Source organism: Talpa europaea (genome assembly GCF_964194135.1).
Source record: "Talpa europaea genome assembly, chromosome: 12".
NCBI lineage: Eukaryota > Metazoa > Chordata > Mammalia > Eulipotyphla > Talpidae > Talpa > Talpa europaea.
This window is the reverse complement of record NC_140079.1, coordinates 62522929-62550412: the sequence shown is the minus strand read 5'-3', so window position 1 is coordinate 62550412 and position 27484 is coordinate 62522929. Positions and strand designations below refer to the sequence as shown.

General features: G+C 39.2%; 1 protein-coding gene across 2 annotated transcripts in view; it reads left to right on the top strand.

Annotated features, from left to right (window-relative positions):
• The window catches only part of PRRX1 (paired related homeobox 1), a gene marked incomplete at its 3' end in the record, with an annotated part of 67805 nt that extends 41431 nt beyond the window's left edge, over window positions 1-26374 (top strand). Inside the window, exons 2-4 of one of the 2 annotated variants that reach the window (XM_084250855.1) lie at window positions 13472-13647; window positions 16135-16316; window positions 26040-26374. In XM_084250855.1, coding sequence (XP_084106981.1) covers window positions 13472-13647; window positions 16135-16316; window positions 26040-26178 — 497 coding nt within the window. Of the gene's footprint in view, window positions 1-13471; window positions 13648-16134; window positions 16317-20325; window positions 20381-26039 lie in introns of those variants that run through there. The other variant, XM_084250856.1, reaches the window with a different exon arrangement.
• Between the last annotated feature and the right edge of the window lie 1110 nt (window positions 26375-27484).

Here is a 27484-nt window from a genome sequence, read left to right as displayed (position 1 = left end):
ATAGGTCTTAGCAGTTGTAGAGGGCTATACAGAAAGCCCAAACAAGTAAAATCTTTCACAATGCCACAGGTTAGTCCTTTCCACTGTGGGCAATCGGATCTGCTTCTATTACTCATGTTTATAACACTGTTAGTGCTCAATCCAGGATTCTCTGAGCTGAGTCAGACATGCACCCATTCAGATACACACCCACACACACCCAGGCAATAGTCTAATAGTCTGTCCTCCCACCTTTAAATGTTAAATTATTTTAAAATTCCTGGACTTTATAAAACAGTTTTTCATCTTTTCTCTCTTTTCAATCATTTGAATACCTACTAAATCTGTACATTTTCTTTAAAAATTATCTAAAAAAAATAAATATCCATGCAATGATGAAATAGCACTGACCTCCACAAAAAGTATCAGTAATGTTATTGAAAACATCAAAAACACTGCAGATTTGACTACAGAAATGTGGAGACATAGAACAACATAATTTCTAGTTCAATTCATAGATATATTATTAATTTGTAGATTCTAAAATTGGAGATAAGTAGTAAATAAATATATTCCTTTTTAACTATATACCTATTTGAGAGCACTAATTTATCCATTGGGCAAGTCTTTGAAGAGGAATTTTATGTTAAGATCAGGAAGAAATATTAGAAACAGTCTAGTGCTATGCCCTGTTTGCCAGCAATAGAAATGAAAACCCAGATTGGCAAAGCTACATTCTTAAGCTCACATGTCTGGAAAAATAAATCCTAAGACCTTTTAGGACCAGACAGGGCAAGAATCCAGGTTGTCAGATTTCTAATCCACTGGAGTCCTCCCTCTCATCATTCTGTAAAGTTGCCTTTCTGATAAAATTCTATGAAAAAACTTTTATAAATAGTGGATTGCTGAAAATGTGGAAAAGCTTCTAACATCACTCTCCATAAATCTGATCTGGGTTATGACTAATTAGAGATAAATTTTGGCATAAAAAAACAGAGACTCTCAAGTCAAGGAGTTAACTGTAAGAATATCATTTGATGACTACCTAGACTTAGTGGCCAGCAAAGCTAGTATCTCCTTGGCCCTGGGAAAAGCTGGGACTAACACTGAAACTGAAAGTCTCCATGAAAGCAAATCACAATCCTCTAGTCAAGGAGATTTATACCCAAACTAACTTCTGTAGTAAAGAAAGAAGTTTAAGGATCCTCTCAAGGTAGGTGGGACCGCTACCCTTAAAAAACCATAGTGTAAGAAAGAAACAAATAGAACAAAGTGAGGGAGCACAGGAGGGATCCCCAAAACACATCTGAAAAGCAAGAAAGAAGCATATTTCCTTGTAGATAACACCAGCTTTGGCTACATAAAACATCTTAAGACTGAAGTTTAGAATATCCTTACTATCACCCAAAGTCCCTTCTCCCACCTACTCAACTAATAAGTATATGTAAATTGTGAGTCTCCTGAGATCATAAAATCTTCCTAAGATACTTTATTTTAAAGATTCTGACTACCAAGTAAGTTAACCACAATATTAAGTTCTGTTATTTTTATTGGAATTGTAGAGGAACCCAGAAAAAGTAAGAAAGATGCCAAATGAAGTTTTATCAATGACTGGGAAGCAGATTTGTAGTGGAATTAAGTACTACCTTGTCTCAGTTTTTCCTTCCTCTTGTTTTAACATATTGCTTTCAAAACCCTTGCATCTGGCCTGTACCCGGGTTCTTGTATAAATAAATAAATCTTTTTTAAAAAAAAAAAACCCTTTTATGAAAGTAATTTAGAAGTTGGAAAACATCTCAAAGTAGGGTAAATATGAAAAAAGATTCAAGGATGTGGAAGGAAGAATGCCTCTGTTGGCATTGGAGTCACCTTGGAAACAAATAGCAAGAAGGATTGAAATGGTTACTAAAAAGTCTTTGTTCTTTTCCTGAGTTAGCCTCCATTTTTAGTTATCATCTCCTTTTTAATCAATAAAAGTTGTTATTAGGTCTTTCCTCCATTCTGGCTTCTTTCCATTACAAGTTGAGCTGTATGAATTCTTCTTGCCAACTTTGAGATGATGGGGAGTTTCAAGTGGTGTCCATGACGTGAGTCACAGTGACACATAGATTACTCATAGGTTTCCACTCCAGGCAGACAGAATCACCTATTAACAAGGAGTTCTTTAGGGCTGGCCAACAACAGGGGGCATGATTCAGTGGAATAAGATGGATTTAGGGTGTTTTGTCCAAAAGCTTTTTTTTTCATATGACCTTAGTGCATCAGCTTCCATATTAGTTAAAACATTCACTTATCCCAGGAGAGGAAATCACCATGTAATTAAGGCTTAGGTGTGGTTGACAGGCAGTAATGTTCCTGTATACAGGCAGATGAATTAGCCAGACTTTTGCCCAAGCTCCTTTGCCAGTGAAAGTGAACAAAAAACACAGTGATTAGAAATGACTAACTAGAGAGAATACAATCTAAAGCAAAGCATGTATTTTTTGGAACATAGGAATAACTATGCTAGGTCACATCTGAAATGGTCAATAATCCCCTATGTGTCATCATTATTAAAATCAAACATTTATTGAGTGCTACCAAGATGTATAGGGCTCTGCTCAACACACATTTTTGACCTGCTTTCGAGACATACCTTCTAATTGGGTAGATAATTATATATGCAAAGTCATGGACAGAGGAAGCACATGAAAAACCTGGATAACACATGTTTCTGGAGTTTACCTTCCTTAGAGAGAATGTAATAAGCCTCATAATGTGAAGATCTGTGTGGCAAGGACTTACAAATGGGCTGTCAGCTTTTGTAGCTGAGTGTGAATTGGCCAGGATGTTTAGAATAGTCATTTCCATTATGCACAGTTGATGGATTCATTCAATCACTCTAAGAAAATTGCCTAAAGTATACCAGTCTTTAATTCTAGATGCCAGGATAATACAGTTACCAAGTCAGACAAGATTCCTGCCCACATGAAGCTCATATCTGAGTATAGGAGACAATCCACAGCAATCATTACAGGTTGTGATAAGCATTATAACATAGGTGGTTCAGATACTAGAAGGAAAATAATAATAAGAAGGCTTCTTCTGGTTAGTAATCAGAGAAGGGTCTTGTGAAGAGCTGACAGGTAAACAGACGCTTGGAGCAGAAGCTATCAATAGAAAGAGTTGGTGGATGAGGGGTAGGTGGATGTGTTGTTAGGCAAAGAGAGACAAGGTCAAAGAAGAATATCAATGAACGTCAGGTTAACCATGTTTTTGTCACCAACGCAACACAATAGGAGTGGAGTCAATGAAGGGATGTGTCACCATGCAGTGAAAGAGGGGTACTGAACTTCAAATATGATAGCCTCACTTTGGATCTCTGTCTTCCTCCCTCACCCTTTGCTGGTCCTACTGGGATATCTTTTCACTATTGTTACTTCACTTTTCAGATGCTTGAGACTTGATTCCCCATATCATATCAGTTATAAAGCTGACTATGTGTAATATGTCTCTGTTTTTCTCAGAACATATTCTTGCCTGACATGTTATAAAGCCTGAATATATATTTGTTCAAATGAATGAATAAGGTGATAGTGAAAGGATATGATAGTCAAGACTGAGTATGATCATTGTTGGTGGCTCCAATTTTGAGATTATCCTGAGGTGATTGACCATGTTTTGAGCAATACTAATCTCACCCAACTTGTGGTTAGGAGATCAAGGCCAACAGGGCAAAGAAAGAAATAGCAGTTCTTCTCATTTCTGTTTAGTAAATTTAAGGGATAGAAAAACCGTCTCTTAGAAATATTTCAGGTTTCTTATTTTTCCAGACTGTGGTTATAGGTGAATTCATTTCTTTTAAAATATAAACTCACATTATTTTCCACTTGGAGACGTATCTCTGAAGTGTGCCCTAGGCATGGAGGATCATGTTAGTCCTCTAAACTTCTTCCAGGCATGGATAATTGCAGCACAGTCCTCATCCAATGTATCACTGAGCCAAAGGTTTTCTAAAACAAAAAACAAACTAAAACAATGGAAAACCACAAGAAGATATGATTCAGTCATTGTCTTAAACAAATAATTATTGAAAGCTTTCTACTGGGCTAGGTACTGAAAATACAAAAACCACCCTAAAACCCACAATGGATTTTGAAAGCTCTTAGTCTCCTAGTCCAACCTATAAATTTGCCAGCAAGGCCACTGTGGTCTACTACCACAGATTTGGTCAGCAATCCAGCTGAATTAAAATCTGGATCTCCTGATGGGCAGTCTAAAGCCCTTTCCACAATTGCCCCATAATGCAATGTAAAACAAAATGTAAAGAAATGCATAGGGCCTCCCTGGTAATGCAAGGGGTTGAGCACAGCACTGTGAAGCTGTTGCAGCTTCTGCAGCCTCTGAAGCATTAATTCGATCCCTGGCTGGCCAGGGAGCTACCCACATGGCTCAGCAGACCTCTCCTGTCTTCACCGCTGTTCCCCTCAGCAGTGTGTTTCAGTCAGTCTGCCTATTCTGCTCCCTACTCTGTCTCTGGTGAATCCTCTCACCCCTCTGCATCTCTGGCCTGTACCCCAGTTCTTGTATACATAAATAAATAAATCTTTTAAAAAAAGGAAATACATATACCTAGTTGTTAAGTTTTTAAAGCAGACATCATTCATATCTTAAAACAACCCATTTTACAGATAGGAAAGCTGAAACACAGAGATGTAATAATGTGAGGACTACTTTTAACATTCCTCAAAAGAAAATTAACAAGTCTTAAGCCATTGTCTGCACCTTGGATCTTCTAATTCCTAAAAGAATTCTCATTACCTTTCACCTAAACATTATTTAACATTATCAGGCTCCTTGTTGTTGGCCATTTCAGACTGGTCAGTCTTCATTTTAGTTTGGTGTCAAAGATCAGGGTAATACCTGAGAGAGTTGTTAATTTCATTTACTCTGGATAGTGTTATAGAATTACCCTTGCTTCCATCTATCATTGGAAAAAAAGTTAATTCTCTGATCTCTGTCTTCCTCTGCTCTAGGTATTTTGTCCTTTCAACCTGAAATGAAAGTATAAAGAAGCACTGTCATTCTATTCTCAAGTGTTCAAATGCCTCATAATTGTTTTTTTATCCAAGTGAGAGAGCCTTCCTCCATCATTACTATCCTTTCAAGACTTGAGCTCACTAATTAATCACATACAGCTCCTTCCTGGCTATTTGCATTCAGTTGTGTTTTTAAAACTTAATTTTATGAGATTTTTCTTTAGGACATTAAAATTTATTGCCAAAAAAAAATCATTAAAAAATGACTTATCACAGTTGCCTCCTATGAAGACACCAAATTTCAACTGCTCATGTCAAGATTGATGTTGTGTCTTTTACAAAATGACAACAGTCTCACTACAAAGGAAATAAGCCTACCAGAAGAAGGCAGGAGGGTATGGCTCATCAAGAGCTCTGTTTGTAATCCTAGTCAAATACCAGGCACTTCCAAGGAGACCACACACCTGGAATATTGCAAGTTTAGAAAGCTTTTACAATCTTAGTTAGAACTTGCTCTTTTCCCAGAACTTTGCTTTCCTTCATTTCTTTTTTCCCTTTAGACTTTACCAAAGTGCTCAAACATTTAGAAAAAAGTCACTGAATAAATATTGAGTAATATGACCTAACTTTTGTGTTTTTAGACATGTGGCAACCAAATTAGTCAACCCAAGGCAAATAGACTGGGAAATAATTGAATTTTCATAGCCTGGCTTCAGCCCCTGGCCTTCCTTTTCCTTTTTCCTGCCCTTTTTATATAAAAAAAACTTCATTGCTAGTGAAGTTACTTGTTAAATGTACCAATTGCTTATCTGTCTTTTTAAAATATATATTTTTTATTGTAGTGACATGGCATTATAACATTTCATATGTTTCAGTAGATATGCATTTATAATAATGCTGATCTGTTTTGAGTGCTACGATCTGCTGACTTTCCTAATAATTTCTTTTCAAAATTTGAATTTAGAAAGGACTATCATCTTGTTAGGAAGACAGGAATGACTAGCAGGAGAAAACTAACCCAAATGGTGGTTTTCAGACAAATTTCTATGAATCATTTCCTTCTACAGTTTTGAGACTACCACCGGGTCTCAGTTTTTGTGAATTTTATAACTTTTGTTCATTTCTCATGCTTCCTAGGTCTCAATCATGTTCTCCCTCGAACCTAACTGACATATGAACACATTAGAATGGTATTCTTAATTTCTCTGAATGCCATACACCAACAACAAACAGAAGGTGAAAAGGAGCAACAGCAAGCATTTTGACTTGTCTATTTCAAGAAGAAATTGCCGGAGCAGTGGTAGCTAGAAAATCTGCCACTTACCTACCAGATGCCTACTGCTCCAGACTGTATGCCTGCGGGGTTAAACTTTGAACCTTGTAACAAGGGAGTCTTCCTCCCATTGCATTGTTTTGGAAACGAGACTCAGAGTCATCTTGCCCAAAGCCACACAACTAGTAAGTGGCAGATTCTACAGTCTTTTTAAAAAAAAAAGGTTTATTTATTTATGCATATCATAGTTGGGGTATAGGTCAGAGATGCAGGGAAGTCAGAGGACTCACCAGAGACAGAGTGGGGAACAGAATAGGCAGACTGACTGAAATACACTGCTGAAGGGAGCAGCGGGTGAAACAGGAGAGGTCTGTCACCATGTGGGTTGCTCCCTGGCCAGCCGGGGATTGAACTCGTGCTGCAGAGGCTGCATATTGCTTAAGCCCTTGCGCCACCAGGGAGGCCCTACAGTCTTTTTGATGTACAAGCCAGTTAACTTCCCCATCACTGCAGCGCAATCCCTCCCACATTATTGTTTTTTTTTTTAAAGATTTATTTATTTATTAATACAAGCACTGGGGTACAGTCAAACGCGCGGGAGGGTGAGAGAATTCACCAGAGCCAGAAAGGGAGCAGAACTGGCAGACTGATGAAGTACACTGCTGAGGGGAGCAGCGGGCGGCAGGAGAGGTCTGCAGGCCATGTGGGACCCTCGCCCAGTGGCCGGGGATCGAACTGGCCCTGCAGAGGCTGCGGGCAGCTTCGCAACCCAGTGCTCAACCGCTGTGCCACAGGGGAGGCCCCCTCCCACATTATTGTTTAGCTGGGTCTGATTAAAAGATTATTTTCTACTTTTTTTGACAGCCTGAAATGAATTGAAAAATAACAAGTGATTCTTCCGTGGAGACACTGGGAGTGACTGAACATCCACGATAAGAATTTGAATTGATGAATATGATTACTAATTTGTATTCACTGGGCATTGATAGGAACTCAAAACCAATAAAAATGTAAACTCTGTACTCTGAAATTATAACCTAAGGAACAAGTCAGCAAGGTGGGGGAGGGGGTATCAATAGGCCTCCAGAAGGAAGCCAGAGCTCCAATGTAGGAGTACACGGGCTGGCTTGCCTTCTGTTAGATGTCTTTGGGTTCTGATTCAGAATGCTTAAGAAAAATGCTTTCGGAGAGAGTTAAATCAGAGAAGGTCATATGGGTTGTGAATGTTTCTGGTTCTATGGCAACATATTAGTCCTAGAGATGTACAAGGAATACATGAGGTGAAGTCAAAAGCAGTGGAAACCCCTCTCTGATACCTCCTATTTCTCAGTGTTTTCTATCTCATTGGAGGCTTAGCAATGCCAAAAGAGCTTAATTTTCAGCACCCGCCAGTTAAACCTGCTGTAGTTTTAGCCCGAGCCACTATCTCATCTTTTTGTCAAAATAACGTAATTTCACATTTTTTGGAGTATTTATTCTCAAAGGAACATGTCTCCAAATTACAATTAAAGTGTTTCTAATGCTGTCTTCTAAGGTTTAGATTGATACTAACTAAATCAACAATGTCGATGTTGATTTGCCAGTAATGGAAAATAATACACACATCAACGACCATTCTGCAAAGTTCAGGATCTGGCAGCTGTAATGTGACAAATGAACACAACATCGAGCAATAGCTGTGCAGTTGAGTGTCCGTATTGGTGGAGAGCGGTCGCTCTGGATGAGTGCTGGGATTGGGTGGCAGAAGATTGCAGATATGCTAGTGAGAAGGGGAGGATGTGCTGCTAAAGTTGGCTTTGGTCATCGTGATGGGCTAAGCTTAGTCTACACTGCAACAGGCATCCAGTTAAGTGACCCATGTACCATTTATCAGGGCTCATATTAGAAGGAGGCTGCCCTAATTACAGTTGGAGTTTCGTGTAACCAAAGACACTCAAATGAATGCCATAGGGGCATCTCACTGCTTTTCATAGGTCTCGCAATAAAAGCTAAACAGTTTTTAGTGGCTTTTGCAATTATACTTCCCTTCAATTTTCCAAAGGTTATAGGGCCTGAACCACACAAATCCCATTAAAGTAAGTAGCTGTTGTGCAATTTAAGTTCCTTTGAAAACATTCTTCAATGCCCATAAAATGATCAGCGGGCTACACTTTAGATCCGATTGCCTGCCATGTTTTCAACCAAAAGGCAGATGACAAACTTTGATGTGGTGGTTGGTTTCTGCTACTGAAGCTGGCATTTTATCTTCTTGCATCAGATTTCTTCCCAAATTGATGTGACTCAGACATATGAAACATATTTTTCTTCAGATTTTATTCCTAAAATATGTTTTTGCTGTACCTTTAAATTACATTTGGCTGACCATCTATTTGGAATCTCCAAACTTCTTCCCACAGGTGTAGTAAAGAAGATTGGGGTCAGGGACTTTGGGAGTTAGCAGAAGTCTTTGTGGTGTGGGCGAGGCCTTAGCAAGCAGGGATCTAAGGCGTGTTGCCTGGTCCTCACACATGATGATGGCTCCTCACAGCATCCTTGCCCATCCTTCATTGCAGCTTTGGCAGACACATATGGAGTCCAGTATGAATTTCAAGATAGAGCCACTGATAGGCTATTATTCTCTTTCTCTTTAACTGGCATTTGAATGCACAGGGGGTGTCGCACTTACTGTTCAGGGTTTTCTTTCCCAGAGAAGTGTTTGGATATATTGTAACATCAAACCACACTAGATAGACCGTTCTCTTCAGCATCTCGTTCTTATGTGTGTTCTGTCCCATTTGTTTAAGTCATCAATTTTTTTTTGTCTTGGAGCTGTTTCATTAGTAAGGAATAAACATAAAGGACTAGTTCCTACATTTGCAAAGGAATCAGAACCACACAACTTCCCTCATCTCTAAATCTGAGGGCTAGCCTATTTGAAAAAGAAACATCATTAAGAATTTCCTGGAGTCCACAGGTAAAATCCAAAAACTAAAGTCTATATTAAACTAATTATTTGCTACACACTATTAGAAATCATAGTTGGAATTTGGAAAATACTCAGCCTATTCAAGCTACAGATTTCTGAGATTGCTTCTAGATTACTATACTACTTACCTCTTTGAAACATTATTGGACAATTGGTAACAGTGTTACATATAACATGTATATACATACAAAACCAAGAGACCCTGTGTCTTTCTGTAGGAAAACATTTACATAGAAATAACTGATTCGTATTTATTGAAAAGTATTTTATTATGTACTTAAAAACATACAAGATTTAGAAAATAGAGACATTGTTATGGAACAGTGCTTTGGACCTCCATGGAAGCAAAATGTTACAGAGGAGGTAAAATTTGAGATATCATGGGAAACGATTCTGGATTGTGTCCTGAAATAAAAGAAAACTGCCAATATAGATAAGGGGAGGGGATGGACAGTGGGGGTAAAGTGCTATGCTAAAATAACCCAGCACAAATTTAACTGATGAAGCGAGGTCTCACATGGAAAAGCAAAAATCAAGAACATCTGGGTTGAACTAGTTACTCTAGATGAGAATGGTGCATTTTAATCGCTAGTCAGGCAGGAATGACAGCATGGGGTACACATGGACCCTCTTTCTTCGATTCTCTTTAAATAGTTAGTATGAAAAATCTGTCTTTCCCATGCATATTTTCCTGAGTACATAGTTTTTATTTATGTCTCTGATGCCTCATCTCTCCTCTTGAACAGCACATACGTTGCACTTGAATGTGGAGTAGAATATAGTCCTGACTCCTAGCTCTGGCTCAGGCACAGCTTGTATTGTGACTTGGGGCAATTACTAACTTCTAGGCCTCATTTTTTTGTCATCTCTAAAATAAGAGGTTGAATTAGACAGTTTCTGTCTTTTCATTTGGTGCCAGTATTTTGTGACTCATGATTCCAAGTGAAAAGGCACCTGCTGGTGAGGTCATTTGGCTTATTTTTATTGGAAAGCATGGCAATACTGCGTACTTGAAATTTGTTCAATCATTTCTAACATACACAAAATACACAAAACCACCCCAAAAGTCCATGAACACCTTGGGGAGAAACATAATTTTGATCAAAATGCATCCATGTTGCCCATGGTCATTCTGCAGTTTGGTGAATCCTACCCATGTGAGGACTCCCAAGGGCAAGATGATCTCTCATGTCTGATTGGATATGAGTTTCTTTGGCAGCATTTATCAAAATCAATCTTCACTAAAAGTATATTTTTTACAAGAAAGAAAATCATCCTGCTATGATAAGAATGTACTGTTTGCTCTCCCCTGTATTCAACTGCAATTCAGAATCTGATAAAAGTGATTATCACAAGTCCTTCAAATGCCCCATGTTTGTAAACCTCTATTGTTTTTACATTTTCTCTCATGCTGCTGAAGAAACTGTGAGGGGTCTTGCTTTTCTGTGTCTTAGGAGGGGAGCAGGGAGCTCCTGGATTGTGACTAGTGAGCAAAGACAGACAGGCTAAGGGCTGCCGCTCCTGCTGTCTCTGTTGCCCACTCATTGTCTCTTTCTATTAGACTCGCACTTGGAAGGACATTTGCCAGACCCAGACTCCTTGAACCCCTGTTATTTGTGTGTCTTTTCTCACCTTCAACATGATCTGGACGGGTGTTTTCATTTGTTAAAAACAACAAGACATTCACCGGGAAACTTCTGCTGAAATTGTTTCAGGTCCTCATAGCTATTTATTCTCTGACATAAACTATAATTCTCCATTTCCCTTTCTCCCACGTCGGGGGAGTTGGTAGTTTATGGTGGACTGTCAGTGGAATTTGAATGAAGAATACAAGATTTCAAAGAACTACCAAGAGATTATATAGCAGGTTGTATTGTAGTATTAAGGAAAAAAGTATTCTTGATCACAGTTTAGCAGCACAAGAAAAGAAGAACTTATGAAACAGTGTAAAGGTTTTAGAATTGGTGGTTATACCTGTGAAAGAATTTTCTTTGAGGAAAGAATATAAATCATGGATTGGCTAAATAAGGGATTTCCTTCATATGATTTTAAAAAAAAAAGCCTAGGACCCATCTAAGTGGTCTCAGTGTGGGGTAGGAATGGGAGCTAAGGACTTTTTGCAGATTTCTGCTTAACAGCAGATTTAAATTAAAATTAGGGTGCTGTTGGACAGGTCTGGAAGATCTAGAGAGCCCTGAAATGCAAGAGAAATGTAGACAAAAAAATCTGGGAAAGAGAGTGGGACCAACAGGAATGCCTCCATTTGTAGTTTAAGAAAGGATTCTAAAATTGCAAGGCAACTTCTGAAATGTATTTGTTCTTAGGTGCTTGAATTCTGGTCATGGTATTATTGTAAACTCATTTTGCTAATAGATAAACCTGGGTATACCCATGGATATTGGTTGAAATATTTCAGGCCTCGATAGATCACAGAAATCATGATGATTCAATTGATTCTTTACTCAAATGCCATTGACCTGACAATTTTATCAAGACTGTCACATAAGAGCCTTCAAAGCAGAGATCCCAGTTAAGGTCCCACAAGTGCAAAAAAACAGAGACCAGGTCCAGCTGAGCCCAAGCATGAAGCAGAGAGAATGAGTATCAACAGCTTCTTGGCTGGAGGTGGTTGAGGTCATATGATTTTTTTTTTTTTTTCGGACAGAAGCAGTGTTCTAAAGATAAGAAAACAAATTTTTCTTGTCTGAACACAAATTTCACTAGCACTTGTACTATCTTGGTGCTCTAAATACCAAGAGGAATGTACAGTCTCTATCCTAAACTCCAGGGGATGCCTGGTGAGGCAGTACTCAGGAAGAACAGGTCTCTGATCAAAAAGACTCAGAGACCTCTGTTGGAGAGTTCCGAGAAATCTGGGTTAGGAGCTCCTGGGTTGAAGCTACTCTGTAGTCTATACCCAAATCTAGAATATGCCCTCAGGACATAGTCCTACTTGTGATAGGTATACTAGCAATGCTCAGATAGGTGAGCATTAGTCTTAGGACATCATAATTCATATGAGAATTTCAGTTGAGTGTATCGTGTGTTTATAATGAGACAGGATGAAATTTCACATGTTGGAGAAAATGTCTAAGAGCTTCTTTCTGATGAATGTAAAGTAAGTGGCCAAGGTCCCCTTTCTCTCCATCCTTACTCTCACTCTTCATAACCTTCTCCAGATTGGGCCTTTTTGGAGAGAAGTCACTGGGCATTTAAGTCTAGTTTATCAGGCTGAGCAAGTCACTTGGGCCTCAGCAATGTGGTGCTGTAAATCTCTGAATACTGCACAGGCTCTGCAGGGGCTCAGGCCTCAAGGCGATGGCTTGTTGGTGGTGTTAGCACAGCTGGTATTGCTCTCAGTTTCACACATCCATCATTCCTGCCTGAGTTGAATAGGGGGAGCAAGGTTATACTATTCTGACTGCCAGCAGCAGTTTCGATGATCAGATTGCCAAGGTGCTTTGAGGGGACCCAGAAAAAACTAAGTAACTGACAGGTGAAGACTTGGAGTCATGATTCTCCAAAGGTCCTAGGATCTCATGGTCCTAGATCACACTTGTGGGTGAAACAGTTTCAAAGGTATTTTAATATCATTCCCTGTTCTGAGTTCTTATAGGTTGAGTCCCTGTAATGATAGAGCTATCACTATGAACCCTCATCTAGACTGAGACCCCTGAAGCCTGTGTTGGCAACAGCATGCAGTCTTGAGCAAATACAGGAGGATGCATGGTAAAACAGAATTCCCTCTAATTCTGTTTGAACACACTTTGTCCTCTAAAACTCTGCATCTGTGTTCATGTGAGTATGTTGAAGAGAAGGAACCAGGGACGTAATTGGTCTCCTTGGTTATGAAACTATACAAATGAACATATTATCATCTAAGACAAAGAAGGTCCAAACCAATCTAATTTCTTCCCACATTTCTAGAGAACATGGGTAGGAGTGGGATTTTCCTCTGGCCCTCTGACAAAACGTCTTCAACACAAGAAATATTCCTCTAAAATGGTAGGTCTGCTCCCAGATTTAGAAGCAACAACCAAGCTTCAGAATTGCTGGGAGTGCTTGTGCGTACCCATGTGCCCACGTTCACACACTGAAGGTGACACTGGCCCCACTACTTGCTAAAGAAATGTGCAAATGAAACAATAATTTACTGTAGCTATCAATAAAGAGCTATACATTGGGATCCCCTCCCCCAAAGTGACTTTGACTCCTTATCAATTACTTCTCTGCCAGATGATCAGTTGAACTCAGAGGAAAAGAAGAAGAGAAAGCAGCGGAGGAACAGGACAACTTTCAACAGCAGCCAGCTACAGGCTTTGGAGCGTGTCTTTGAGAGGACACACTACCCGGATGCTTTTGTGCGAGAAGACCTCGCCCGCCGGGTGAACCTCACAGAAGCCAGAGTGCAGGTAACTGAAGTATTCCTCCCTTCATCTCTGAACACTAAAGACAAATTGTTGATCTCAAGCTGGAGGTGAGACTACTAAAAGTTACAAATGGACAGCATGAGGACAAAATTCGTATCTGTGTTTCTTCAGGCAGCATAGTATTTTTAAAAATTAAATTGGATGTCAACAGGTAGGATAGACTTTCCCCACTACAGGTCTTACTCCTCTTCACTGTTTTCTGCCCTTCTACATTCATGTTAAACATTGTCCAGCTGAACATTTGAATGGCCAACTTAAGGTCAACATTGAATTTGAACCTATTCAAGTCAATAAGTGGATACCATTCTTCATCTTGCAGATGAGCAAAGTGATCCAAAGGGAGGTTAAAGTAATTTGCTCCATATCACGCAGTCAGGAAGTGGCTGAACTAGGATTTGAACACTGATATGGAGATTCAAGATGAAGTAATTTGAATAAATAAGTCCCCTGACTAAATGCTCTTTCAAATACTGCTTTGCTGTCTTTGCTCCAAGTCAATCTCTTATGGTTTTCCATATGGCCAGTGATAGACTGCTACTTTCATGGTAGTGTCTTGCCTTGCGGAAGAAATCATCATTTGTATATCTGTGTTTAACTCCCTTCAGGACTTCTTTCTGCAAATGATAACCCTTTTGACTGACAGGGACTTGAGCCAGAACCAAAGGACGTTGAGGGTAGAACTTACAATGCCAAGAAACACAGAACACTGTAAGAGACTCTTGCTGAATTGAGGGAGAAAATCTGGAGGCTTCTTCAGCCTGAAAAGAAACTGCTTCCATGAGGAGACAGGGAACTTATTAGAATTGCTCCCCAGGAGAAAAGGAAAATAATTTCAATGACAAAAGGGGAAAGTTGTCTGGGTCTTTTGCTGGCCCTGAGGATAGGTTAGGAGAAACTAAGTGTGAGCTTGACATTTCCTCCAGACTCACGTGACGGTGATTCATGGGGACAAACCTAGTTTTGTTCTCTCCATCCTGCCACCAAAGCAGACTACTCAGGTTTGCCTCCCCACATCCTCTCCCTGGGCCATCACCATAGCACAGTGCTGCAAGCACACTCCCTATTTCTACCCTCAGATCTCTTCCTCATTCCTTCAAAATCTCTTATCTTTTATTCCCCAGGATTGGTCCACAGTGGTCTGATGAATAAGTAATTTTAGACCAATAACTCCCAGTACCTGAAAGTGTCACCTTTGCCTTGGTGATCTGACCTATAATTAAGTAAATTTGGACAGGTAATGATGGAAATTATAAAAAAAAACAAACAAACAGATATAGAAGAGTCATTTGGTGTTTGGGAGTTATTGTGGCCCATCACAGCAATAAGCAAATGTTTTTCTCCTATGCTCAACTGTTTTATCTTCTTCCATTCTCACCCTGATGTGTTCTCATGGCTTTCAGAGGTGGGACCATTTTCTCCATGAGCAGAACAAAGCAGACCTCTTCTATCATAACTTTTTTCTTTCTTCAAGAAGTCTTCCCTACCCTAGTGTGAACCACTCCAATCTAGACCCTGCCTTTTTTATATATTGCATTTGTAATGGCATGACATGTGCTATATTGACCAATAGAGGAGCCAACTTTCTCAACTAGACTGTGATAACCTCTTAACTGGAAATCATTAACTCATCTTTGCAAAAATTAATCCCCCCCCCCCATGTATCAGGTGCTCGCTATACTCTTAGGCCTGTTTTGGACTGAATAAGTCCAAAAGAGTTAGATGATTCCTATGAGAATTCATGATCGACTAGAGGAAGGAATGATCAAGTCTGCCTAAGGAAAAAGAGAGAGAAGTAACATTTATTAAGCACCTTTTCAGTAACAATTCTCATAAAAATCCTGTGAGTAGGTATTATCTCCATCTGGTTGGGAGACAAAGAATCAGAGAAATTAAATCACTATGCAAGGACAAATCTTTAAAGTAGTGGAGTCAGTATTTTTAATTCAACTCCGTGAGACACTAAAGTGATATTCTTTCCACTACACTATTATACAAAGGAGGTGATGTTAATGTTGAATCTTGAAAAACACATCTGTTGACACATGACCAGAGAGGAAAACAGCCACAGGCAGAGGGAACTCTTGGTGGGAATGCTCATAGGTGGGAAAATGCTGAATATACTTGTAGTCTGGGAAGAATGAAGTAACGGACCAGTGCATGAGGTACAAGTGATCCAGCAACCCATTGCTTGCTCTCCGAGGGGTCAGTCATGGGTCCTACCTCTGGCGGCATGCTGACTGGAAGTGCTTCATCGTCTTTTTGTGCGAGTTGTCAGCCTTCACAGCCTTTATCATAGCCTACCGGGAAAGGATAGAGCATACTTCTCTTTTTCTGGAAGCAATTCAATACATCTCTACTGTCTTCCTTGGGATGGCATTATAATTCCACCAGACCTTCACTCATATAACCTGCTCTTCTTTGTTTTCCTTTCCCTCCTCATGCCCTTCTGGCCTCCCTACCACCTTCTAGGTGTGGTTCCAGAACCGAAGAGCCAAGTTCCGCAGGAATGAGCGAGCCATGCTGGCCAATAAAAACGCTTCCCTCCTCAAATCCTACTCAGGAGATGTGACTGCTGTGGAGCAGCCCATCGTACCTCGTCCGGCTCCAAGACCCACTGATTATCTCTCCTGGGGGACAGCGTCTCCGTACAGGTGAATGACTGACCCACTCTCCCTTGCTCCACTTCCACATGTTTCTCAGCAGTTGGTCACACTCACAGCTGCGTGTGCAGCTGGCTGACGTTTCTTACTGAGTAAACCTCTTCAGAGACATTCAACTTGCTGACATGCCCAGATTTTCACAGGAGATTACTAGTTGCCCCAGGAGCAGGGTTTGGGGCTGAAGAGAGAGGGGCAGGCCTGCAGCAACCTCCTCTTGGACTCAGGAACTCTTGCAAAGGCTTCAAAGATGGGGAGGAATCTCAAAGGAAAGATCATTAAGCTATGCCCAGAGTCCCTCTTGCACCATTCTGGAATGAAACTGTCTTCCATTTCCAAATTTGAGGAAGATTTGTTTTATTATGTTCAAGTAGGAATTTAATTTGTAGGGCTCTTAGTGTAGGACCCAAGGCAAACTGCACAGTAAATCTGATTTTGACCTAAAGGAAGGAATGAGGGAGAAAAGAAGGAAGGAACAAAGAAAGGAATGGAGGGAGAGAGGGAGGGAGGGAGGGAAAGAGAAAAGGAAGGAAAATCAAAGATTATGTGATCACTTTCATGGCTACAGTTCTTTGTCTGTAGGTAGGGAAGTCTTATGATTCAAAATACCTTCCTATTCTATTGCTAATTCTTATCTAGTACTCTGAAGGTTTCTTTGGAGGTCAGTTTGTTTATATGGGCTCTTTTTTTTTAAATAGAAAAAGAATATGTAATTTACATTTAATTTTATATTGGAAAGATGAACATTTTTAAAGACGCACGTAACAGAGTATTATTTCAACCTCTTGAACAAGTTTTTAACCTCAATTTACTATGCTGTTCAGAAAATGTAGGTTAATGCTGGAGGGAAGCTGAGACACAAGTGCCTACCACATTGTTTCCAGTCCAAAGACCCTTTCTTTGAACTTAAATCTAAGTCCTCTGAGAAACCAGATCAAGGCTCTGTGTTCTCTTTGGCTCATTTCAGTAGTGGAAGAAGCATTCACCAATTCATCTGCTATGTTTTTATTTACTTTTTTTATTGTGAAGGCTAATTGATGGTTTAAGGAGGTTTAAAATGAATGAGAGATTACCTCTCAGCTGAAGCTGAGCTCTTGATGTGAAATCAAATTATTTTCCAAAGCTGATCACTCTAATCAAAGCCAAAGTGCTCACCCAAATGTTTTTATTTTTCTGCTTGTTACATACCAGTTCCTTGAAAGAAATACCATAAATGCATTTGGAAATGTCTTGTAAATCCCCCCATTGTGAAAATAACCTGCATTGCTTTGTTTTAGTTCATAGAGACTCCATACACAGGAAATTGGAAATTTCTATTGCCCTCAGACATGGAATACCTTATTTGAGGTTTTTTTTAAAGATTTATTTATTTATGCATGCAAGAACTGGGGTACAGGCCAGAGGTTGAGGGGGGGTGAGAGAACTCATCAAAGACAGAGCAGGAAACAGAACAGGCAGAGCTACTGAAATACACTGCTGAGGGGAGCAGTGGGCAAATCAGGAGAGGTCTGCTGCACCATGGGGGTAGCTCCCTGGCCTGGGATCAAACTTGTGCTCCCGTGACTGTGGTCAGCTTCATAGATTGCATCTTAACCCCTTGCACCACCAGGGAGGCCCCTAGAATACCTTATTTGAAAAGATGACCCTGTGTATGCTATTTAAAACTGAGACTCCTCTCCCATAGAACTTACTAAAAACACATTTTGAAGACCTTTTTGAAATCACATATTCTTTCAAATTTTGAACAAATTGAAGACTGCTTTGTTTCTCTGAGAAATATTAAGTTCACAGACCCATTAAATGCTTTGGAAATAGATACTGTTCAAAGTTCAATGTTTATAGGTCTCTGGTTTGCATTTGGACACAAGCAGGAAGCCTAACTTCTTTTTCTGCCTGGGTCCTAGTTAGGAATTTTTCACACCAGCTCTAAACAATCCAGATGACTATCACATGGTCCTAAACAGTGACAGACTGATGGCAGGAGACTGTATGAGTGGGGATTAAATCCTTCCTGAATTAATTTTGGGTTAGAATATTTGGACCTTGGCAAAGTTCAAGCCCCAGCGACTGCATTATATGTATTTTGTCTGTGGGCATCTCAATGAAATTATGAACATGCAATTTGTGTGTGCCTTTTGGGGAAATGTTTTATTTTAATCTGAAAGATTATGTAGAAATACTAGATACATTTCTTAAAATATTGATATTTCCATCATATAGATACAACTAGTTTGTTAACTTTTACAACTACAGTTCACTATTTTATATAGTATAGATGTAGTGTACATATTATTTTGTATTTTGCTCTCTTCACTTAAAAACCTATAACCTAGTACTTTTTACTCATTTCATGGTATACTTTTATATCATTTCTCTCGTAAGTACAGATTTGTAAAAATAAAACAATTTCATAGCCTCTGATTGTTCATATTCTGTTTGAAGAATAAATTAATCTGCAGATATAAATAGAAAGATGATGGTTTTAAGCAGTTATTTAATCAATAATGTTTTTGACCCAATGTTAACAGAAGTGTTTATATATTTTGATTAACTTCTAAAATTGGCAAAAAGTTATTCTGCTCCGTGGAGATTATTTGCTGTCTTTTGAACCAAAATACATTATGATGTCACATTTTGAAAGTTGATAGGAAATATAAGTCTTGTTAAAGAAATATAATAGAAGCACAAGTGATAAAAAGCAAAGGAAATGATAGCCCTTTTGTGTTATGGAAAATTTACTCTCTCTTTCTGTTGGTACTATCCTGTCAAGTTAGTAATCGCACATGTGACATTCATTAAAAGGCATTTGTCTTGGTTAATCCTTGGAACATTCCTGCGTTGTAGCTCTGCCCTTGCTCTGATTCCAAAGAAGAGACTAATTCAGCAAGCAGAATTAGACCCAGTGCTCGTGACCCCCTGCTTCAGTCCAACATATTAAGCCACATAACCATATTTCCATTCAAATTAAACCTTACATTATATTGAAAGTGGTGAAAAGGATAAGACTGGGAAATTGCATAAGTATAGTTTTGATTAGGGTCTGTCTCAGATCAGAAGAGCTTGCCTGCAGTTGAGGTCCAAATTCTGAGCTATGTGGGTACCCTATCCCCTTAGGATGACTGATGTGGCTTGGTCATGCAGACAGTTTTGCCAATGAAGACAGTTCACTGACTTTATAGCTCTGCGCTAGAAGAAGCTATTAAGAGGAGGAAGCCAAGACCTAAGCAATTGTGTGCATGTGATCAGAAATATGGGATAGGAAATAGCCAACATACTTATTCCTGGGGGTCTTTTATATCCAGAGTGGTGGTGGTTTAATTCATATTCAAACTGGGACACTTTTGAGAGTGAAAGGGTGCGCTATTAAAATTACATTAGGACAACAGGCATAAACTGGGATTGTCCCTGGCAAAGTGGGACACACGGCTCAATCTATTTATAGCATTCCATGACCTCGTTCATTCCCAGGAGTATGTTAGACGTGTTGATGTCAGGCAGACAGGGAGTCACCAGAAGGAACAAAGCATTCCCTGACAGGACACTTCTCTCTGGCACGTATCTTCTCGAAGCCACCTACACAATGCTTGCTATTGGCACACATACCTACTGCTTAGCCTCTTAGGCAAATGAAAGCAAACCCAAGCACCAGCGTTATTAAGACTCACTTATCATGTAGTGTTTTGCCTCTTGGGTTAGTGATGTTGAACCAAGTCCTGCACTTTTGACTATTCTTTTAGATGAAGTAGTCAAGAAAACTTTCCCCAGAGACATCCTTGTCTAGGAGAGAGAGAGCTAGAGAATGGTCTCACTCTTTCCACATTTCCAGAGGGAGGGCTGGGATCCCAAGAAAACTAATGACAAATGAAAGAGAGGCCAGCCAGCCCTGTCCACAATTTTCCTCCCCCCCGTCTCCTCCTCCCCTCATTTGGTCGTGGTCACGGTGCTGCCTGACATCTGCTGAACGCATTTGGCTCATTTCTCCCTTTCACACTTTCAAAAATAGATCCTCGTCCCTCCCAAGATGTTGTTTACACGAGGGGCTTCATAACGGATTCTAACGGAAGACACTGAAAAGGTAACTTGTCAGAGGGGGACGAGGGTGGCTGCTGGGGGTAGGGTATAAGTGGGATTAAGTGTGTTTAAGAAAGTGGGGCTTGCAGTCCTAGAAATGTAAGCAGTGAGGCACTCGAGGGGGACATGCTATTGGAAACCAGAGCTGCCAGAAAATGAGTCCATAAAGTTGAGGGTAGTCTGATATGAGAGCAGGGCTCCTCCAAGATTACTGTGGATATGAATCACCTGGGATCTTGTTACATTGCAGGCTGGGACTCCATAAGCCTGGCAGGGGCTGGCGTCTGCGTCTCTAATGCTCCCAGGTGATGCTGATGCTGCTGACACTGGCTACATACTTGGAATAGTGAAGCTTTAGATGGTCGTAGGGTATCGGGCAAAGGTCTGAAGAACTGTGTTCTTATCCTGCCTCCTGTTGCTCATCAGTCCAGTTGGATCATCAGTTTCTTCTGTAGCCTTGGATCTAAGATTGCGTTAGCAATAGTGTCCCTATTGCATATTTCAGGGGGACATTTGCAACCTATAGGCTATCAATGTGCATTTTAATAAGAAACACAAAACCCCTTGAGACAACAGCAAGATGCAAGTCTTCAGTTTAAAAAATATTTCTTGACAGAAAGTTTTCAAACAGCGGGAGATCAGACTAGTTTGCAGTACAAACTAAGGCTTACCAATGCAACAAGGTTCCAAATGTGTCCACTTTCAGGGCTCACATGCATTTAAAAAGTCACCTTGTGAATTTTAAAAACAGATATTAGAAATAATGATTTCAATCATAAGTGTTCATTTCCAAAAGGATTTATGGGCTATCTCTATCTTTCTTAAACAGTAAATTTCCAGAGAAAAACCCTTATAGAATTTTCTTAGATGAAGCTGGCATACTTCTGTTCTTGCATGGACAAAAGAACAATCCAGAGTGACAGTCTCCCAATCTCCACACATCACAAAGTCGTGAGCGTTCAAGCTGTATAGCCTTTGGAAAAATCCTTGTCTGGTGAAATCCTAGAATCTCAAAAAGACACACAGACCTCTGGGGCTGACAGATTTGTCTTTGGGGTGATATTTTTGACAGTTTGTCATCATTTGTCCAAAGGGGCCGAACAGTAGACAGAGTTAGAGTTGAAAACCTAGTCACGCATTGCTCCTCCCACCCACTCCTACCCCCGGCTCTGCTCAAATGTTTGGTGATTTGTGGGACTTACACTGTGGATGATTAGAAAGCAGGCAAGGGGGGATGGGGGGTGCCTGTAGATTTCCTGACTTTAAAATCATACCATGTATAGTATTAGCTGTACTTCCTCGGTGCTTGGCCTTGGGCATTGTTTTAACACATTCTTCTTCACAATCTTTCAGGGTAGGTTAAAGTGATCAAAAATATTTTGTCCCCAATGAAAACAGAACTCTAAACCTGCTGGTGGCTAGCATTCTGCTGTCTATGGCTGAGCTCCATCTGTTAGGAATCTCCAAATAAGGAGATGAAAAAATCTCAAGCTCACTTAAATGTGTCAGTTCTATGCAAGTCCCAGTGCAGATAAGCTGAGTCAACAGATGGGACACAAACATGTCTTTTTCATCTCTAACTGCTCAATGGACTTTATTCAGCAGTGTGTTTCTTACTCACAGATCCAAAGAAACTTATATTCCTAAAAAGTAGCTTAAAGTGGTGCTTTCACCAAACCCTATAAATCCAGTGACTGTTCTCAGCTCATGCCTACTTCATGTTGGAGGAATAGGTGGTCCTTACTCAGAAGTCAAGACAGATGGACAGGATCTCTGGGTGTTGGTAAGCAAGTGTTTGGTGTTATGTGCTTAATCTGCACAAATTGCTTCATTTCAATTTCACCTTTTTATCTCAGGAAGCTACCCTATTTAGGATAGAGAAATTCTTATACATGGTTTGAATGACCCTATAAAATTGATTGAGAACAGCTAAATACCCTTATTGGCTTCTGACTTGTGAGAAAAAATTTCAGTATTCTCTTTCTTTTCTCAACACAGGGCTTTAGACATTTTGATGACATGGAAAACAGGTGGTCGTGGACAATCTTTTAGATTGGCAGCCACTCAAGGCTGTCTTGCATCTGTTGTCAGTTTTGGAAGTGGGTCCTCTCCAAGTTACTCATTAATACCATTTTTAAAGCATGACTAAGCTACTCTTAGAGCACCACTCATTAATTCTGTCTTTTTCTGACCTGTAACAAGTCTTCCTCACCACTGGTATGTCAAAGGACTGTTTACTGTTTGCCTATATGGCATTCTTAGTTCAGATTTAGAGACCGGACTCACATAAAACTATTAGAGGGAAAACAGACTGGTAATTCCTCAGTAAGTGCACAATCACTGTAGGAATTACTTGTGGGGTTATATATCCTAAATGTGTGTTAAGAGGAAGGAATGAAGACTGTTTCTGTTCTTTTATCCTTTTTATCCTATTTCTTATGGATATGTAATGCTGGAATAAGTGAGATCAATTTTTAAGTTTTTAACTTTCTTAAGCATTTATCATGTGATATCATATCCGGTGTGAAACTCCTATAGAATTGCAAAACTCATTTATTAATATCAACCACATTTTTATCTTCATATTCTATTAACCTTAGGACATTATACCAATCTACAAGGCATTATACCAACCTCATGAATACAGTGGTGTATTCACAATAGCATCACAGTACGGCTGGACAAGAGTGCTGTCCTCAACTCTGGAAACACATGTTGTCATTTAAAGGAAAATGTCCTAGTGAGAAATTCAACCTCCTGTGTAAAATATCATTCTATCTTCCATTAATTTGGCTTTGAGCTGGAAAGTGGATCAACATTCATCTTATGTAGGATGTTAATATCTGGCCTGCATCAGAGAAAGAAATTCACTATTTCCAAGAAATGTGTTATCATAGGCTGAGTCTTCAGACTAGAGTATCAGATGATAGAATTAGCAAAATATAAAGTAGCTACAAGAAAAATGGTTACATAATCGATAAAATAGAAGTTGCTGACATGGTAGACCTTTCTAGAAAAAAGTAATAAACTCTTCAGTAAACAAAAAGAATCCCCCAAGATTGTGGTCTTCTTGTCTGCTAAAAAGAATGGATCACGCCCACCTTTGAAGGATCCCTTGCTTTTCCAGAATCTGAAAGACTAGAAACCATATCCCTCAGAAAATTAGATCAAGTACTTAAAAGTGCAGCATTTCATGACAATCTACAATTTACCATCAGATAATCTTTTTCTCCATATTCTCAAGGAAGTTTTAGTCTTCTGTTTTCAGAAGCTATTTAATTTTATTCTTTATTGGGGCACTAGTGTTGGGCATGGTGTGAAAATACACGTTTGTAGAGGTTTAAACCTGTAACCCCCAAAGATACAATGATGTAATCTAGCGTTACCTTAATAAACATAATGCAAAAAATAAACAGAAGTTAAAAGGTACAAGTAACTTACAATTCCAACTTCTCCATCTTTAGAACCTGATGATCATATGTACGTAGTTTTAAAAATAAATGAAATTTCTAGGTATATTGAAATAATTTGTCCCATTTTAATGAGTTATTCTGTTCATTTATCTCACTCCTAATTGAAACCTGTAACTGGGGCTCTTTTTCTGCTTGTGTCTCTTGGTCAACAGTAGTAAAAGTGTTAACTTATTCTCTAGTGTAAACTGTACTATTATTTGTTCATTTTTTTTTTACTGTTAAGACATATTTTTTGATAGATCTAAGAACATGCAATCATCAACCTCTGCTCTTGTTATGTTCTTTCAGATTTTGTTTGATCCATTAAGCAAAATTAATAGAAAGGACTAGTTCCTAAGAATGAAAGAGTATTTAGAAATCATTACAGCAGGATGACAGAAAACAATATATTAAGCAGGAGTCAGTTTAATCACATTAGATCTAGATATTTCTCAGTTATTTATCTTTTCATTAAATTCTCTCTTGAATGCCAAATGTGCACTAGGTATGGTGGTGGTAGCATTATGTGGGAATACAGTGGTGAACAAGGCAAAGGCAGATGTGATCTCTGGTCTATAGAACTTATAGTTAAGGAATTGAAATAAGTACTAAGAAGAAAAGTATGGAGTGCTATATGTAGGAGAATCCAACTACATGGAGAAAGTTAAGATGGTCTACCCAAGGAGGACTAAGAGTGAGGCAGGCAAAAATGAAATATAAAGAACTTTGAATTCTTTTGGAACCATTCTGAGTCTTCTGCCTGCCATAACACACACACACACACACACACACACATGCTTATACTTACACAAACATATACCAGTGCTATAAAGATTTAATATTAAGGATAAGTATTTCTGGGAAGACAACAATCTAGGACTGATTGTATTTCTTTAACATAATTTCCCCAAGTTAATTGTTAGTAATTAAGGCGAAATAGATTATTGTACATTTTGACTATGTGGTGTCCCAAATAAGTATTAATAATATAGTCTCCCTATTTGCAAAGTACCTTCAGTTTTCTCTGTTTCTGGTCTTTTCACTTGATTCCCAGAACCACAAACTCCTATGTGGCTGACAAAATTCTGCTGGAATGCAGGCAACAGAACAGCACATGTCATTCCACTTATAACTATCTCATGCCTGCCTTCAGTTGAAAGGGATTTTGCTAATCTTAGAAACAACCAGAAGCATTTTCATTTAATTAAAATTAGTTCCCCTTTAACTGTTTAGTATTAAGTAATGGATGACTAGCCTCCAAATCTAAGCAACCATTTCCTTTTCCTTTAAAAGAAATTTAGCAATTTGATGAACAGAAAACCACCATTTACAGTGGTGATTTGCCTAGTGGCATCCTAGGTCTTAATTACATACAATCTCTGACAAGGCAAAACAAATTCATGTTTTTCTCAGCAATGAGGACAGTAAGAAACAGTTATCTCTGAGGCTAGAAATCCTGAAACTGGAGCCTTTCATAGTTTATCCAGGAAATTTAAACATTTCCAAAACAACTGACGAAAAGACAGTGTGAACTTCTCAAGTGCTTTTTGAAGAGAAGTTATATAATCAAGGCCCATTGGAATGAGATCCTTTTGATTCGACAATGTTCTGTCTTATCACCCAGTGAATCAAGAATGGCAGGAAATTATTTTGGGTTGTTTTACTGATTCTCCAGATATCTTCATTAAAATGGTATTTATTGATTATCTAAAATGTATTAGAATTAAAGACAGCTACCTAGAATGGAGATGGCAAATGCCTTTTAGTTTCCTTTTAAATGCCTACTTCTGTTCTTCACTGCCTCCACAGCATAGTGATGTAGACAGGAAGAGAGATTAAATACTATTTTAATTGGTCAGCACATAAAAATACCTGCTATTCAACACAAGCAACATTTTCTTCTCTCATCCCAAAGATAAATCATTACTCGTTGTATCCAACCCAGTGAATATCTCTCCCCATGCCTTGTTCCACTCTCCATTGCTCTCCCCTGCCCTTCAAAATACTGACCCCCATTTATAAGTGCCTTAGACCAAGGACAATCTGGGGCCGTAAGGGACCTCAGAGGCCATCTAGTCCGATCACTCACCCTTGCTGCCCCCATCCTGAGAGTTACATCCATTTGGGGCACAAACTTGCAGCTTTGTGAAACTAATGCCTGTTATTCTCCCTGCTCTCTCCTTTGTCCCTACAGCGCCATGGCTACTTATTCTGCCACATGTGCCAACAATAGCCCTGCACAGGGCATCAACATGGCCAACAGCATTGCCAACCTGAGACTGAAGGCCAAGGAATATAGTTTACAGAGGAACCAGGTGCCAACAGTCAACTGAGGAAAAAAATAATTAAACAGGCCTAAGAAGAAATCAAAAACCATAAGACACCTATCCTGCTCTGTCATTTCTTCATCTGCTGGAAAAAAAAATAAAACCAAACAAAAACAGAACTAAAATATTGGGACCATGGCAGAGAAAAGCAGGAGAGGAAGCAAAAATGAAAATTAGTTAACAAATGTTCCTCCTCCCTCTGGGATATCACCACCACTTGTTTCTGTGTGTGTTAATTTTGTTTTTCCTTTCTATTCATGCGCTTTGCTTAATATACTCCGAGCTTCTTTCAGTTAGGCTCAGCCCACTCACCCTCATGATTGTATGGGTTTTTAAAAACATCTACAGCTGCCAAAGAAACTATATATATATATATATATATATATATATATATATATATATATATATTCAGAATAATTGCCTTTGGTCTTCTCATTGACCTGTTGGAACCTCCGTGCCTTACCCTACCCTTTCCAGTTCTCTGTACAGAAGCTCTAGGAGTGTTTGAAAAGCCAAAGTCTTTCTGAAGAGTCTGCCAGACCCGATTCCCATCCTCACTGTCTCCATCTCTGTTGGTTATGGTCAGCTATTGGGGGAAAACAAACCAAAAACATTGTGTACAACACCTGGTTGCCGGTGTGTCTGACTCAATGTGTGATTGGCTGTGTTTGGCTAATTCTAAGCTCTAAGTTATAGATGTTAAGTTCTAAGCTGTTGGTGATAATATCACCATTACCATCACCCCTTGCCTACTTCCAAATAATCAGTCATCTTAAGTTAAAGATATTTGTTATTTTTGAATGAGTTGCTTCACAGGCTATTTAGTAGAAGGAAAATTTTTCACTTGTGAGAGGGAGAGAGAAATTTCTCTAGGAAAACAGACTGGGTTGTGAAAAGGATGGCCTATGTCTCTTTGGTGCCTTAAGGGTAGTCAGATGCACACTTATATATATACTGTATATATTTATATATTATATATATATATAATATTCTTGCAAGCTTGAGTTTGCAGTTTCTCAAACATGTCGAAGAGAAATGTTGCACCATCACCACCATCCTTATCTCTCCAGTGATGAGACTTTTAATGAGGGATCTTGATCCTTTCTTTCTCTACACAATTCTCATTAAGGCCATAGAGAAGTTGTCAGGGCAGCTGTTTGAGAACAGATCTTATTTTCCCATTAGGGCTTTAAATAAAGAATAAATGGTTAGAGGCTATAAAAATGTCCTTGGATTTGGAGCCTGGGCCCTGGTGAAATGCTGATATGTCCTCCCTGTCCTGGGAATGACACCAAGAGAGAGGAGGAAAAGC